The 16,159-nt window shown below is 45.3% G+C and overlaps 1 protein-coding gene across 2 annotated transcripts in view; it reads right to left on the bottom strand.

The window, feature by feature from the left end:
• The window catches only part of DIS3L2 (DIS3 like 3'-5' exoribonuclease 2), a 222,139-nt gene that overhangs the window by 143,843 nt on the left and 62,137 nt on the right, over positions 1-16,159 (bottom strand). For both annotated transcript variants that reach the window (XM_090284986.1, XM_090284987.1), the window contains exons 6-7: positions 11,234-11,334; positions 9,294-9,541 (exon numbers count right to left, since the gene is read on the bottom strand). In XM_090284986.1, the coding sequence (XP_090141112.1) occupies positions 9,294-9,541; positions 11,234-11,334 (349 nt within the window). The remainder of the gene's footprint in view (positions 1-9,293; positions 9,542-11,233; positions 11,335-16,159) is intronic.

Raw genomic sequence — 16,159 nt, 5'->3', positions numbered from 1 at the left:
GGCTGAAATGGCCCAAAATGATTATCATATGCCTGAGGTAGAAAAGGGCCTAAACATTTGAGCAGGAGACATTTCATAATGGCCAACTTTTAAAATATAATACTAACCTCCACAAAGAATTCATTATTTAAGGATGAGAGAAGGAGGAACCATCCCAGGTGTTCCATTAAAGACAAATACTACATGTAAAAAGGAGGAAAAGAGCAAGCAAAAGACATGGAAGAAGGGCCACATATTCAATGTGTCATAAAAATGATTATCTTGACAAAAGATATCCGCAAAAACTGATGAAAATATCACTGCTGTAAGTGAAGAGCTCAAAGCAATAAATAATAAATAATTTTATAAAAGAAAATCAAAACTAGTGTTTTAGACCTAGGAAATAAGTAGAAAGGAAAAATAAAACCATCACAGACATGCAGGTGGTAACTAATGAAGAAATGACGCTACTTGGGGGAGAAAAGGATCAAGGCGATACAGCTTGAGAGAAGGGAGGAAGATGAAACTGACACGTACAGAGATTTAAAGAAAAAGATTACAGAGACAACAGACAGGAAAAGCAGATGAAGGCGCTCCCATGTTGGCATAACTGGTATTCCTGAAGGACGGAATAGATATATGGAATAGAAAAATTTTCCAAGATACCATTTAAGACAACTTTCCTGAAATAGAAGAAATTTTACAGAAGAAATGGGATCCCAAGTTTCAGGAAAAAACTACTGCAGAAAATCACGACTGACACATACTCTAGTGAAGTTACTAGATTTCAAAAATGAAAATTTCTAAACACAAGAACTCAGGGAATCTAGTTCTCGCAAACCTTTTTGGAAAAAGTCCTAGAGGAAGAACCACGGACTACCAAAATGTGGATACATCCCTCCGAGAAGAAGGCTGGTGCCGAGTACTGGGTCACTTCCGGGGGTGGGCAGGAGAAAAGAAATGAGGACTAAAGGAAGCAGGTGAAGATGCACCTACGATTAGTTACCATAAGTCACACCAGTCACGAGACCTTTACTGAAATTAAAAGAAAAAGCAATTGGCCTTTTATTTTATGTAATGTTATTGGTGCTTTGTGTTCTGGTGAAAGTCTTTCACCAGGTTATATTCTGGGTCCAAAGAAGCTTGATTTGTTCACTGAAATTACAATATGGCTCATAAAGACAAAATTCTATTTTGGTTACGGCTCCCAAATGTGATCAATGACTCCGAGTTTCTATTAGTAGTAATTAACACTTATCTTACTAAGTTCCAGAGAACGTCTCTCAAGTACCTTATTTAAATAAATTTATCACAGATTTTCAATGGAGATCCATCTGACAGCAGCACAGACTGGGCAGCTGGCAGGAGATGAAAATCTAACAGGTCAGCAAGCTGAGAAAGCTCATTCATTCGGACCTGGATGCCCCGGAAAGAATCCGATGCTATCTATTATACTTACTCATGAATTCTGTCATCACCCTAAAAACCAGAATATCTTGGGGGGGGGGGTCTAAACAAAAGGAGAATTGACTAGGGAACTGATACATACTGCATATTTGTCTAACAGAAGGGTTGTTTTTGATTTTTTTTTCTTTTTTAGAGAGATGGGAAAGGAGGGAGAAAGAGAGGGAGAGAAACATCCAGGTGTGAGAGAGACAGCAATCAGTTGCCTCTCACACGCCCCCAACGGGGGACCCCGCCCGCAACCCAGACCTGTGCCCCGTCTGGGAATTGAACCAGCAACCTTTCAGTCCGCAGGCTGGTGCCCAACCTCCTGAGCACCACCAGCCAGCGCTTAACAGAAGGGTTTGTCTTTATATTTTAATTTCCGTGTAAGTTTTATTTTAAATGAATATTGAAAGTAACTTTCCCTTTCATGTGTTATGGGTCATATATTTTAGCTTTCAAAGTAGCTTCTACCTTCCACTCACCGTCTGAAGAAATGGCAACAGCGGCTTAGGATAACTCGGCTTCAATACTGTGCTGAATCATCTGGCCCACCCTCTTAAAAACCACACTTCAGCCTATTCTGCATTTCAAATTGTCCTTCAAAAATAACTTGGAAACTCTCACAGCCAAGAGAAACCCTAAGGAGACATGACAACTAAATTTAATGCATAGATATCCTGGATGGGAGCCTGGAACAGAGGAAAAAATAAATCGGTGTTTTCAAAAATCAAGGATTTCTGAATAAAAGTGTGGACTTCAGCAGCATTGGTTCATACATTGTAACAAATAAATTCGCCATACTAACATGTAAAGAACAGGGGAAGTAGGTGCAAGGGTATATGGGAACTCTGTAAGAACGCTGTACTGTCTCGACAATTTTTCTGTAAAAAATAAAGTTTAATTTAAAATATGGAGACACGAGTAAAAACAACTGAGACACTGGAGTAAAAAGAAATAATTTAGATTTCCAATAATAGGTAAGTGATAAACAAAATCATGGTGTATTTGTTCAATTGGTTATTATGCATTTTAGAAAACTAATTTTGAAGATATAGCAACACAGAAATGACTATGACATAAAATGTAAAAAATAAAAATGTACGTAGATATAGACTAATTTAATTATGCAAAAACATTCATGATAAGATTGAGGGAATACCTAAAAACGGTGTTAATTATTTTACAGAGGGAGGCTTATGAGTCACTTCAGAGTAACCTCTAAAAATGGTTCACTATTCACTTGACCCAGAAAACCCCAGAAAGTCATGCAAACCAAGAGGTTCGAATTGCTGTGTTCACTTTAAGAACACTCATGAAACTGCCCAGCCCATCAAGGGTATGCACATCTAAAAAGCCACCACGTATCTGAAGGATGTCACCGTACAGAAGCAATGGAGTTGGACACGGGGACAGGGACCCAAAAGGAGCACTTAATCTTTGCTGCATGTGCTTAAAAAGTCAAAGAGTAAAGCTGAACTTAGGGTTTAGGTGTAGATTCTCTGGTCACTGAGCACATCCAGGCGAACAAAGCTCCCAACATGTGGTGCAGAACTTATAGGGCGCACGGCGGGCTGACCCACCCGGGAGCTCTCCCTGCCACATGGTGAGGATCCTACTGAAAAAGAGCAGCTTGTTCCTAAACCAGAAGAGGAGTTTACACCGAAGAAAGAGAGAGCCCAGGAGAAACTGAAGAGTTAAACACGGATGGCCCAGGGGCACATTGAGCATAAAATAAATACTAATCAAAGTAAAAGCACGCGAAATCGTGGCCGAAGCTGACGACCATCAAAGACGAGGCAATGATGGCACACGGTGCAAGAAGAACAAACTGGTAGCCACGGTCTGCATCAGGCCATCGTCCTCCGATCCTTTCCCACCTGTTCTGCTTTGACCAAGACGCTCCCAGTGGGAACCTCTCTACAGCTGATCCTCACACGCCACCAGGTGGAGCCCAATAGTCACAGAAAAGAGCCCCCTCCTCAGCCTGAAGTGCTTTTGGTCCACCACCAGCTAAAGCCATACGCCCCCCCACCCCAACCCCCGAAAGGATCTCCCAAGTCTAAGTTTGATAACGCACCTCCACAGCGTCACATAACAGCCTCTTCCTCAGAAAAGTCTCCGGACGAGGAAAGCATCCTCTTAAAAAGGTGAACCAGTCCTCTGCACAAGAAGACAGACTGGGCAGCGCTGCTTCCCCACTTGCTAATCTTGTAGCCTGTGCCTCAGTGAAACAGATGAATTTCTCCTCTCTGTTTTTCCTACCAGTTTAGTTATTCTTTCGTTTTTCTACTAAATACAATTTAATGTAATTTAATGACCACCTCCCAAACCGTATCTACCTCATAAGAAATTCAGTGTCTATCAAAACTGAATGGAATAGTAAAAGTATGTGTTTCCATCGGTCCACAAATATTGCTCATCACTTAGTAATCAAGACCTTGGGGGAACAAAACTGGGAGATGAACAAAATGCCAGAAGCGACCCCCTCCACCAGCCACTACTTCCCCCACCACAGGCATCAGCACCTGGAACTGCTCTTCCTCTCCTTGACCTTGTCGGGTCACAACAGAGCCGCTCTACAACGACCTGCCCTCACGAAGAGAAGCACTACGGTGACCCATTCTCTAGTTCTCATTTCAACGGCCTCTCATCAAGCCTAGGCAATCCCATGTTCAATCCCAAATTTCTCAGCTCTGCTACAGCTACACTGACCGATTCATTTTCCCTCCTCCCCACGCCTGAAAGCTACCAAAGTTTGCTAGAGAAAAATAACTATGTCAGTTTGCTCTAGGTCAATTCATGTGGTAAATCTTCAGTTAGTCTTCAGGGTTGCCAAGGAACACAATTATGTTCCCCACAGTAGCTGCTGTAAAACTTTTCAATTTTCTTCAAGATGTATCCTTAAGTATTCAAGAAAAAGAACCCATGACAAATACAGGAGAGAGAGACCATAATAGCATCTCCCTGCTTACGACATCCTGGAAGGGAAGGCTGTCGCTGTAAACTCTAGACCGTAAGACCACAGAGCTCACGAAGGTCGGAGGAAACATGAGCATGAAGTCCACTGCAAGCGTTTCTAAAGCGGAAGATGATTTAAGAGGGCTGGGAAGCTCTCAGAGCTGTAAATTCGATTATATAATTACAAATCATCTCAGCAAGAAAGTCATCGTGGCTTGTTAAATACCCTGGACTCTACAGCACTCAACACGGAGTCCTGAATATGTCGTGACGCACAGTAAAAAGCAGTGATCCCTAAAGGCCTACAAGGGCTCACTAAGAACAATTACCCTCAGGTTTCTGATGGTATTCCAGGACTAAGATTCATGAAAAGGTGGTAGAGGAAACGTACAGAGGTGAACAAGGCTCAGCAGAGATCTCTCATGCCAATTCCAAGACCAAGATGAAAAATCGCTTTTCTGACAACCAGAGGTTTCCAGAACTGTAATAATCTCAGGCTTCCTTCAATCGGAGACACCGAAGTGCCACTAAGGGAATCCAAGAAACAATGCACACACCAAAGGGGGCGCCAAGGCTGATGGCCTCCTTGAGGCTCCTTCCAAAGCCACTCAAATTATACATTCACAATGTGTATGTTCTATTTAAACTTTCTGTTAAAGATGCTAAATTAGTTTATACGTCGGCTGTATGTTGTTAACAAGTGTTGATTCTGAAATCACAGAACCTTGGTTCTCATCAGTTTCTGTCCCAAACACCTCCTGTGTTTTCTAGCTTGATTTACTGTACAGCATCTTCCTAGTCTACATTGGGGGTCACCAAATCATTTTCACCTACCCACCTGAGCAGCCAGCAAACACTCACTGAGTACCTTACCCTAACGGAGCTCAGGGCCAAGGAAATAACTTACATAAGCAATCACAACACAGACAGATGAGAGCCCCAATAACGGAATTATTAGACACCATAAAAAGCACCTACGAAGGAAGACTTAGTCAGGAGCACTGTTCGATGGAACAACTGATAGAAGTTTGAAAGCTGAGTATGTCACTAAAGGAACTCTGGGGAGGGGAGAAAGCCACCGCCAGGCAGGGGAGTGTCGCGTGGAGAAGTGGGGAGCGACGAACACACAGGCGGCCTAGGAAACGGCCAGCCCCGAGGCGTAAGGGAAGGGAACGGCAGGAGCCGCGCCTGCTCTCAGGGAGCCGCGGTCCAACGCCGGCGCCCTCTGCCCAGTCACCCACGTGGGAAGCCTGGAAGTTCATCCAAGATTCTGTCCTCCTCCTTCATGCCCCATTTGCAGTCGGTCATCATGCCTGGGAGAACTGACCTTCTTCATCTCGCCTGAGTCTTTTCCTTTCTCTCGTTTCCTTCACTGCAACCCCTTTCCTGCGGGTTTGCCCACTCCGCCACTTACTGCAGCAGCCTATTGTGACGGCTGCTTCCAGCCACGTCCCTTCCCGTCCACTCTGGACTCCCAGTGAGTGATCTCTCAGCAGGGGGGACTCCCGTTCTCCAAGAAACAATCCTGGACTTCCCTTTTCCCCGCCTCTTCTAAACTTCCAGAAAATTGTTTTGTTCCTATGGAAGAACTTACAGTATTCTGCTTTGTACTGTAATTAGAGCTCAAAGACACGGGCCATTCAATCTGACTCCCTCACAGAGAGCGCCACAGTCCCTGCTAACTGGGCAGTGGGTCAGAGGGTCTTGGACCCCTGCCTCTGGTTAAAACTACTGGCCAGGGCAAATAACTGTCTCAAACTACATCAATAGGATTTTCTACCCTAGAAACTCTGTATTGTGATCTAGACTTCGGTATGTGACCTGCAGAAGGCCAGCAGTGCCACTTTGGGGCTGTGTAGGTTATTGAGCAAGCAGGTGGCGACTGTGAAGAAAGCGGCAGAGTAGTACAGCCCACATGTAGGAAAGGGCAGAGAGATGATACCACGTGGTGGCTGGACTCGTCAGGGCGGCTGAGTGAGAAGCTGCCGCCTTGTTAGTTCTGAGCGCCTCATGAGATCTGCCTATACTTCTTGCCCTGGGTTTTAGGAGAACCAACAGTTTCTCATATTAATCACCACTCTTATTTAAATCAGCTCAGGTTGGATTCCATTTCTTAGAATTAAATTAACCCCTTGACATTAATATACAACTGCTTCCGCATTAGGTGATAATTTCTTTGAATAAAGAAACCATAGCTTTCTGCCTTTCTATTTCTCATATAGCACAGCACAGTAACTTACATGGAGTTGATCAACACTTGTTTCATGAATTGAATTTAACTACAGAAAAAGTAAATGATTTGGGGCTTAAATAATTAGCCCAAGAGTAGAGTGTAGGAGCAGGGGATAAAAACTCAAAAGGCCTCTTGGGCTGACCTCTGTATTCAGACGTAGTTTCTGCAGAGGCTAACCACCCACACTCACGCCCGTAACACGGACTGCCTTCATGCTCCTGGTCGAAGTCCGGCAAAGAAGAGAGAGGAAGCCCAGGCAGTCCCAGCACAGCCTGTCCTGACTGGGGAACAGTGACCTCAGCTCCTAAAGATCAGTAACTGATAGCCAGAACCAAATGGCAAGACGACCACCAACGTGCTCAGCAGCTGCAGCCCGCAGCCCCCCATGAGACAGACGTCATCTGAGAACTACATCATGAAAACCTGCCACACTTTGCTTAAGTTTTCTCTTTTTCACAAAGATTTTTAAAGGCATATTTCCATAAAATAGCATTTTCAATGTCTTTAAGTAAGAAGGCAGAGAAAAAGTTATCAGTTTTCCATCAATCTTCAAATTTAGTTTGAAAAGTACATAATTAACATATGACCATTATTTTTAAATATTCTTTATTTAGATTCAGCAAATGTCTTCACTGCTTCAAAGGCCTGACTCCTTCTTCAATTATTATTGTACTTTACTTATGAGAAAAAGAGTTCTTGATAAAGTAATGGCTCAACTGTAAAGAAAAAAACCAAAAACCAAAAAACCTGCGAGGCCATTGGAGCACTAAGAGAAACTCACACCCTGAAGATTTCCTGACTACACCCTTAAACTTGAAAACTAAGGAAGAAGTCCAATCAAGTACACACAATGGATGAGACAGAAAGTCAGATAAAAGACAAGGCAGGATTTCCTGCCATGATGTGACAGTCTTCCCTTTCACTGCCAGGCTGAGTGTGGCGGCCACCATCAGCAGAGGCCAGGCGGCACGGCGACTGTCAGGCCTTCTGAGCGGGTGGTGAGAAACTGGCAAGCCTCTGAGAAGGGCTATTTGGGGTTCAGGAGGCTGCCGTCACTTTTGGAGAATGAGTTCTGCTTAAAAATGATGACACTGCAATCCCACCACTGGAGGGCAAAACAGAAAAGTGCCACCACTGTCCCCAAGGGGCTCCGAGGTCATGTAGGTCACAGCGATCTTCCCCGCACCGGAAGAGTGGCGCAGGGCGGCGTTTCGTACCCTGCCCTCAGCATGGCCCACAGGTTCCACTCGGCGCACCTCGCTGGGTGCAAGAGGCTAAGCACACGGTGACCCTGATCACAGCAGCCCGGGCGGCCACCCGCTCAGCGCTGGCGCTCTCCACCACAGGGCGCTCCCCGGGGGCTCCCTCCTGTCCCAGTGAGGTGACCAACAAGCACGTCAACCAAATGGACAAAAAGTATCAAAACAAACTCTTGTTGAGCTTGTATGCTTTTATTTCCATTTCCTGTGAAGCACAAACCAGACACCATCGATAACAGAGAGCTAAAGATTTAGTTACAACCTAAGATTGCTTTTCTTTCAAAACGAATTCCACTTGTCAGAAGAAAACAGGCACAGCATTTGATCAAACAGCTGGGTCCAGCAGTCTTTCAGATCAAAATTAAGTGGCGATCCATGATGCTCTGCGACTACATAACCTACATGTAAGTTACATTGGTTTCTGACAGCTTCCATAAAAAATATGGTACCCTTTTCCTGCTTACAGTTACTGCCATAAGTGAAATCGCTGACAACCAGTACCAAAAAAGCACATCATTCAAAAACACCTTCATATTCATATTTAAAGTTTGGGAAGATTGGGGTCCCCTGAATATGCCTGGAATTTGCATATCTTCTTTTTAATAGATTTTATTTATTTATTATTAGAGAGAGGGAGGGAGGGAGAAAGAGAAGACGAGAAACACCGATGTGTGGTTACCTCTTGCCCGCCCCCAACTGGGGACCCAGCCTGCAACCCAGGCGTGTGCCCTGACTGGGAATTGAACCAGCAACCCTTTGATTTGCAGGCTGGTGCTCAATCCACTGAGCCATACCAGCCAGGGCTGGAATTTGCATATCTTAACACTAGTGTCTGAAAGGGGGGCTCTGGTTGTTTGATGCAATGAATTCTTTGCAGTTCACAGGTACAAACAAGATTCATGACATAAGAGGAAATACGAAGAAGGTCAGAATGTGCTCGCCCTGGCTGGGGTGGCTCAGCTGGTCGGAGCGTCATTCTGTAAACTGAAAGGCTGCCGGTTCAATTCCAGATTAGGGCACATGCCTGTGCTGCATGCAGGTTCGGTCCCCAGCTGGGGTGCGTAGGAGAGATAAGCGATCATTGTTTCTCTCTCACATCAATGTTTCCCTTCCTACCTTCCCCTCTCTCTAAGAATCAATAAGCATGTCTTCGGGTGAAGTTTTTTTTTTTTTTAATGCACTTATATTTTATGTCAAAAAACAAAAACAAACGAAAAAGGTGATTGCCTGGCAATTCAAGGAACCTAGAGGTGACCACTTGAGGTGGTAGCTAAGGTCCATTTCTTAGGAACCAGGACCAAAATACGTCAGGTACCCATGCTTTAATAAAGAAATAATAATACACAAAAAAAGAAAGTTTACTGAAAGGCCTCCTAACAAGAGTTCTGAGTGGGATCTTGCCAGAGCTCACCTACCCCAGGGCAAAATTGCTGTCCTCCCTCCAGTCCACGATGCGGCAGATGAACAGTGTGTTGGCATAATCTTTAGGCCGGGTCACAAAGTCTTGAGGACAGTCCTGGAGAGGCACGTATATTCTAGGCACTCGGTGGTCCGCGGGAGAAAACAGGGCGTATTTCCTAAACAGTTCGCTGTTCTTATCGGCCAGGAGCTTGAGGAAGCCAGTCGCTGCTCGGGAATGCTTCTTCTCCACAATGTAAACCACCTGCGAACACCAAGGGGATACTCAGCGTTGCGCACCTGCAGGACTAGGTGCAAGTTATCGGGAACCCGTCTGGTCCACTAGCTGGGGCCAGCAGTGTTCTAGGTCCCTATGCGGTGACGCTGTGTGGAGAAGTAACTGATATTTCTGTTGGTGGGGGAATGTGAGGTCCCCTGCGGCTACGCTGTCAGGGGTCCCTAACCCTCAGGCTGCCTTTGTCGTTTTCCCTTTCAGAACCCCCCTTTGTTTGTCTCTCGTATTGTCCAGGGTTTCAAGTTGTACTGGGCAGGGAAGAGCACAGAGAAACGAATCTCCGGCACCTTGCCTCAACCAGAAGTCTTTGCTTCTTGTCTGAACAGCTGACAGCATTAGCAGTGTATAAAGCAGCGTGACGTTACTTGTGACTCATATGTGTTATCATAGAAACGACTTTCCCACAGCATAGGTTTCACATACCAGTGCTGTTTGGCCTTGTAATTTTAGTTTGAATTCATTAAGAAACTATAACAAAAAAAAACACCCAGCCATAGAGAGGGCACAGCGGAGGGCAGCAGCAAATTACAGGTTCTGTCTCCAGAGGGCTGTCTCTGCTCGGCTCTGACTGAAGTCATTTCAGAACGTGGCCTAGGGCTGCCGGATGTTTTGTTTTGTCAGGAGAAGCCAGAAGTTTAATTTTTTTATGTGAACACTCCAATTCTTTTTTTTTTTTTAAATGTAAGCTACCAAGTCAAAATTTTTAAATACTGACAGGTCACACAAAACACCAGTCTGAGCCCGATCTAGCCCGCGGGCTTTCCACTCATTATAATCTCCCCACCTAGCCTGCTGCCTGGCATACAGTTAGTGTTCAAAACACTTATTAAAATAAAGACCTAGATAACTGGATGGGCAATGCGGGTCACGTGTACGTGGTATAAGCTAGAAATTCCACACGCCACTGTGCAGGAGACACTGTCCTGCCCAACTCACTAGACTGAGCGGCAGAACTGTATTCCCCGGTCAGACACATTGCCAGTGCGGCAGCCGGAGGAAGCCTCCTGCCATCATGTCCCCTCGTCCTTGCCCGGGCGCCGCTTCCTCCACCGTGAGCCTTTAGCTGGGGGCAGCTGCGTTTGATCCTGTGTCTGGCTATGGCACAGCATATATAATTTTTAAAAACTTGAATCACGCAAAACAACAGGATGCAAAAGCAATTGTTTTGTTTCTGTGATAACTAAATTAAATATTTTGGAAAAACTAAAAAAGTCTTCTTAAGAGCTTACATTTGAATTAGACGTGGACATGACAACAATAAAAACCAGTGGAACCAAAAACTATAAAAACCTAGAAGGACCCAACATTAACACAGACCGCTTCACCAGGGCCGAAAGTCTCTCTCCACGCTAAATAACCCGAACTGGAAATCACAGATGCCACATTATGAGTGTGGTTTAAGCAGAAAAAATAATGCAGAACTTCAATAAACATACCCACACACAAAGAAAAGGCCTTGGCCCTTCACCCCAAGACAGGCAAATGAACACATACATATATGTGTAAAGTTATTTTTTTAATTCTCTTTTTATGATACCCTGCTTCCACTGACTGTTCTGATTAACTGACCAGCTGAAGTCCTAGGTGTTGCATGAGAGACCTCTGACAGGTAGCTTAGGTGAGAACCATTTGGACAAATGGAGGAAATCTGCAGGCAATGACCTTTGCTGATCTTTGCAGTGACTTCTCTGGTACAGCGCTTGTGTCCTGCACCACGGAGATGCTCTCATCTTTTGTAACTGGTGCACCAGCATCCTCTTTTCCTTAATTAAAAACAGAAAGAGAAAGGGAGGAGAGGACGGATCAGTGAGGCACATATCCATCAGGCACACAGACTCATGGGATTTTTACATTCAGAGCTACAAGGATTCCTGGATACCATTTTCACTCTCAAGCTACTTACTTTATGGAAATGGGAACCCCGGCCCCCAGTGGTTAGGTGACTTGGCTAAGGTCAATCGCATCACCGACCTGTATTAATGCTCACGCTCAGCAGGCCCCACGTTACCTAGTCAACGTTATTCACATGCTAAGCGTCATTCATGTGGAGAGCACCAAACTAGGCTGAATCAAACTCAACTGCCTTCATGTCAAAGTGCCAAAATAACCAGATGGTAAATACTGCCCCTGCCCACAGTGAAGACCAGAGATAGGTTAACTTATTATGCACATCTGCTGGAAATAAAACAAAGTCAAAGTAAATGTTAACTTTTAAAAGTACTTTGGTATCAGCCATAACAAACAAAATGGTGGAAAATAGATTATAGTTATTAAATAAATAAATAAAAATGCCAACCCGGCTTTTTCCTGGCTTTCTTAGTGACATTATATAAAGACTAAAGTACTTAAAGTCTTTTAATGTTTAATTTACTTTCTTAAAAAAAGCGTATAAAATGCACACTCACCCTAGAAACTGAAACCGCATCTCCCCAGTAAAGAGAGTCAGGCTCCGTACCAGAAGTATTAAAACCGCTCATGAACAAAAGCAGCAAATTATACACTTCTGAACATTTAGTATTTTGCATTTTCATGTGTTATGTTAGAGCTGCCCCATACCACAGAACACTCTTAGCCAACTCTCCTAGAGTCTCTGGATTCTCGAGGTCACGGCAAACTCACGTGGGAGCCGCTCCAGAGAGCTGAGAGAGACTTGTACTTGTCATCGTTTAGACATTACCAAGGCCAAAATAAATCAATCCTTTTCGGAACCAGCTGCCTCTCAGCAAAGTGTCAGCTTAACGCCAGCTTTTACCATTGTGGGCATGCTCTGGAAACACTGACATGATCTGACCCGCTGGGGCTTAAGAATGGCCAACAGTTTGCTCTTCCATCTGTGCTGAAATATACCTACCATAGTGCCCACTAAAAGCAAAATTCTCATTATTTTTCAAAAGGAAAAAAAAAAATCCCCACCCTGTCCATCAGTAAAAGAGGGACAACATCCAAGTTCATCTTTTATTTTAGACCAGAGTTCAGAATCCCAAAATCACTGGCTACTTCCAGAACAACCTTCTTACACTCTTCAGGAGAAAAAGCAGCACACAAGCGGTTGACCTGTTCCATGACACATCTCACCAATGTGTTCTGCAGCACATGGTGTTGCTTTGGGAAAGACTGGGGGGCGGGAATTAAGCACACCCCACCGAGATCTCTAATACCCGAGCTCTCGGTCTCAAGAGCTGGCGGCCAGTGCAGGGTCGTGAGGGCTTTCCCACGGCACCTCAGATCCTGGGCGTGCAGCTTTCTGGGGTAGTCACTGATGGCTCCACCTTATGACTGTTGCTTTCAATTCCACCCCAACAAAAAGCAAATCTTCAGTTCCAAAGGTGTTGCCAGGCTGTATCCAAAGGAAGAGGGCAAGCCACAGCAGCGGCCCAGTCATGAAGTTCCGTATCACCCCTGAGCATGACCTTTCCAGGTTCTCCGTTCATAAGAATATCCTAGCAGAAACTAAGGCTCTGTTCAGACAAAGATGCATTTTGGAGTTGAACTAAGAAATTAAACTCAGTTTACAGCCCTGCGGGTGAGCACTGTAGATGCGTTCAATAAATATGAGCAAACGCAATGCCAGATTAGAAAGGTGAGTCACCTTAACAGGTTTCCCGCAACTACATTTCACCACATCGAAGGGCGAAGTTGCCAACTTAATGAGAGAATCCACTGCATTGTGTAATCACAAGATGACTTATGTTTACTGAGCACTGGGATTCGAGGATACAGTGGTGAATAAAAGAAATATGGTCCCAGCCCTTACAGAACATATACCTTAATGTGGGAGTGAAATTCAATAAATAATCGCTCAATAAATGTAAGGCGGTAAGCTGTGGTGAGTGGTAGGGAGGAAGGATTAGGCCCTCAGGAGAAGAGGAGAGGACATATGACTTCCACGGAGAGGTCAGGGGGCGGCCCTGTGTGGAACTGACATTGAAGCTGAGATGATGAGGATGGCGTGTGTAGGAACGAGGGAGGGAACAAAAGGGGGGCGCTGTCACTGGGGAAGGGGCAGAGGTGGGAAGTTCCTGTTACTAGCGAGGAAGGGAAAGGCCATGTGGCTGGAGCACAGTGAGCAGAAATGGGCACAACAGGAGATGAGGTTGAGCGGTGGGTGGAGTGAGGTCAGGGGGAGCCTTATAGGATGTAAGAGTCATGAATTTAAACCTAAACACAATGGGGAGCTTGCTAAGAATTTTGTGTGAGAAAACGACACTGCCCGAGGCGAGATCTGGGCAGGCTTACACCCGCAGGGGCCCGACGTGGAAGGTAGTGCCTGCGTGCAAGCACTGGAGGTGGAATTGAAAGGGTCGGTTTAAGACCTATTTTGGAGTTGATCTAATAGACTTTGGTGGCAATTAGATATGAGAGCTTAGGGTTGTTTCCAACTTCCCAGCCTCTGCAGCTAGGCTGATGGAGGAGGCATCATTTATTGGCACAGGAAAGCCTAGGGAGTAAGGTGGAAACCAGGAGTTCGGTTTTAGAGGCGATTCTATTTGAGAGGCCAACTGTGAAACCTTCCAGTGATAATGCTGGGAGACCGTTCAACAGGAAGGTCTGGAACTCAAAAACGGAGCCTTGGGCTGTGGCTTCAAATACAACTTTTGTGCTGAGAACTTCCATATTTATTAATTTTTTCCAGCCCAAGCTGCAGAGAAGAGGTTCAAAACTAAGTCTGCTGAAGAGTTCATGAGGCTGCTCCACTGCTACATGCTCAAGGAAGAAGCAGTGTGCTGTCACTGTCACGGGGAGGAAGTGAAAACATTTGCTGAGGACGTGACTTGGGGCTTGAGGGACGTATAAATGTTTCAAAGGGAGATGAGGAAGTTGAAGGGCATTTCAGGTAAAGGCCGGAGCTCGTGCAAAGGCCCAGAGCCGTGAAAGGGCCTGACGCGGCAAAGGAGCAGGAAGAGACTGACTGTAATGACCAACAGGCTGGAGACACGCGTGCTAGGCGGGCAGGGCCCGGGGCGGGGAGAGGAACGGGGCTGGCAGAGAGGGGGGATGGCCGGGTCCTGCGCCAGGGAACCGAGCTGCTGCCCAATCGTCTGTTCTCGTCTTTCGTGATCAGACTGCGGTCCTCAGTGGGGGCAATGGGAAGAGAGAAGCAAAGGACTGGGCAAAAAGGTGCTTCAACCTATCCAGTTAAAAGAGTGACAACCTGAGAAATCTGAGCTTTTTCCCTCTCTGAATGAGGGGCACAGAAATTTACAATTTCCAATAAAAATTCAATGAAAGCCACAACTGTTTTTCACAAATGAAAACATTTCCCTTCAGATGTCTCAAAATCAACCAACCAGGAAAACTTAATTTTATGGGGCCGTCTCCCCAGTGAAACGTAGAAATGAGAACACAAGTCCTCTCGGGGGCCAGCAACACTCATGTCAGAGCCACCTGCTACGCTGCACGTCCGCCGGGCACAGGGAGTGTGATGATCACTCTCGGACCCCACGTCTAGCCCCGCCAGAGCCCAGGCTCAGAGCATCAACAAGTTCTCGTCTCCACAAAATCCCAACCCAAACGAGGCTCTCTCTCTGAAATAAAGCTAACAAAATTGCGTGGTGCCAAAGAGTTCTCAGGGTATTCACATCTGGAGCTCATCTGGTCCACACCACAACTCCACACCGTGGGTGCAGTGGGTATTGTCATTACAGTTTTACCAAGGAAACGGGAGTAATGAACAGACAGAGCCACCGAGGACAACATGCGGAGATCCTGGTGCTGACCACGGTGGCCTGTTCTCCGCACAAGCAAGAATCAGAGCATCATGGGAAGAGCCATGAAGCCTACATCAAGATATTGTGTAAGTGGCGATGGGACCTCCTGAAATGTGGAGGGAACCCAGGAAATCGATGGAGTATCAGGCACTGCAAGTGACCCTGTCACTGTCCTCAGAGAGCTCACGTGCTAGAAATGAGCAAACGTTGAAAGTACGTGGTGTTGATGACAGCCGGCAAGCGGTGCACTCAAAGGCGGTAAGAAGGGAGACTGGCGGTTTGACAGTGAACCCCGGAGCTGAAAATGGGAAGGCTGAGCAAGAGCTGGCCCGATGGCTGAGCATGGGGAGCGTTCCAGAAGGGGAGACGGGCGTGTGCAAAGGCACCCCATCGAGGGTAACCTGAGAAGGAGGGAGCTTCTGTGTCTAAACAGGCTACAGGGGCCAGACCATGCAAGGCCTCATATGCTGAAGAGTATAGCATATCTTTTATTTTTTAGGGATGGAAAGCCATTAGAAATTTAGTGAATAACATGATCAGAATCAACATTTGAGGAGAAGGCAATGGTCTGTCTATTGCTACTTTGAAGATAACCTTTTTCTCTAGCTGCTTTTAAGATTTTCTCTTGGCCTTTGGTTTTCTATAGTTTCATCTTGCTATATCTAAATTTAGATATTTTTAAAAAAATAATCCTACTTGCAATCACTAGTCTTCATAAATCTGTAGTTCAGTATCTCAACTGCTATGGAAAATCTCAGCCATTAACTTCAAGTTTCACCTCTGCTCATTTTATTTCTCATCTCCTTCTATGATTTGAATTAAACTTAAGACTTTCTCTTTTCTCTCTCTGTGATCTCTACTTGTCTTCCTGGGTAATTTT

The sequence above is a fragment of the Furipterus horrens genome, unplaced genomic scaffold (assembly GCF_987537825.1).
Source record: "Furipterus horrens unplaced genomic scaffold, mFurHor1.1.pri manual_scaffold_1, whole genome shotgun sequence".
NCBI lineage: Eukaryota > Metazoa > Chordata > Mammalia > Chiroptera > Furipteridae > Furipterus > Furipterus horrens.
The sequence above is the reverse complement of the archived record's forward strand: the minus strand, read 5'-3'. Positions and strand labels throughout refer to the sequence as shown.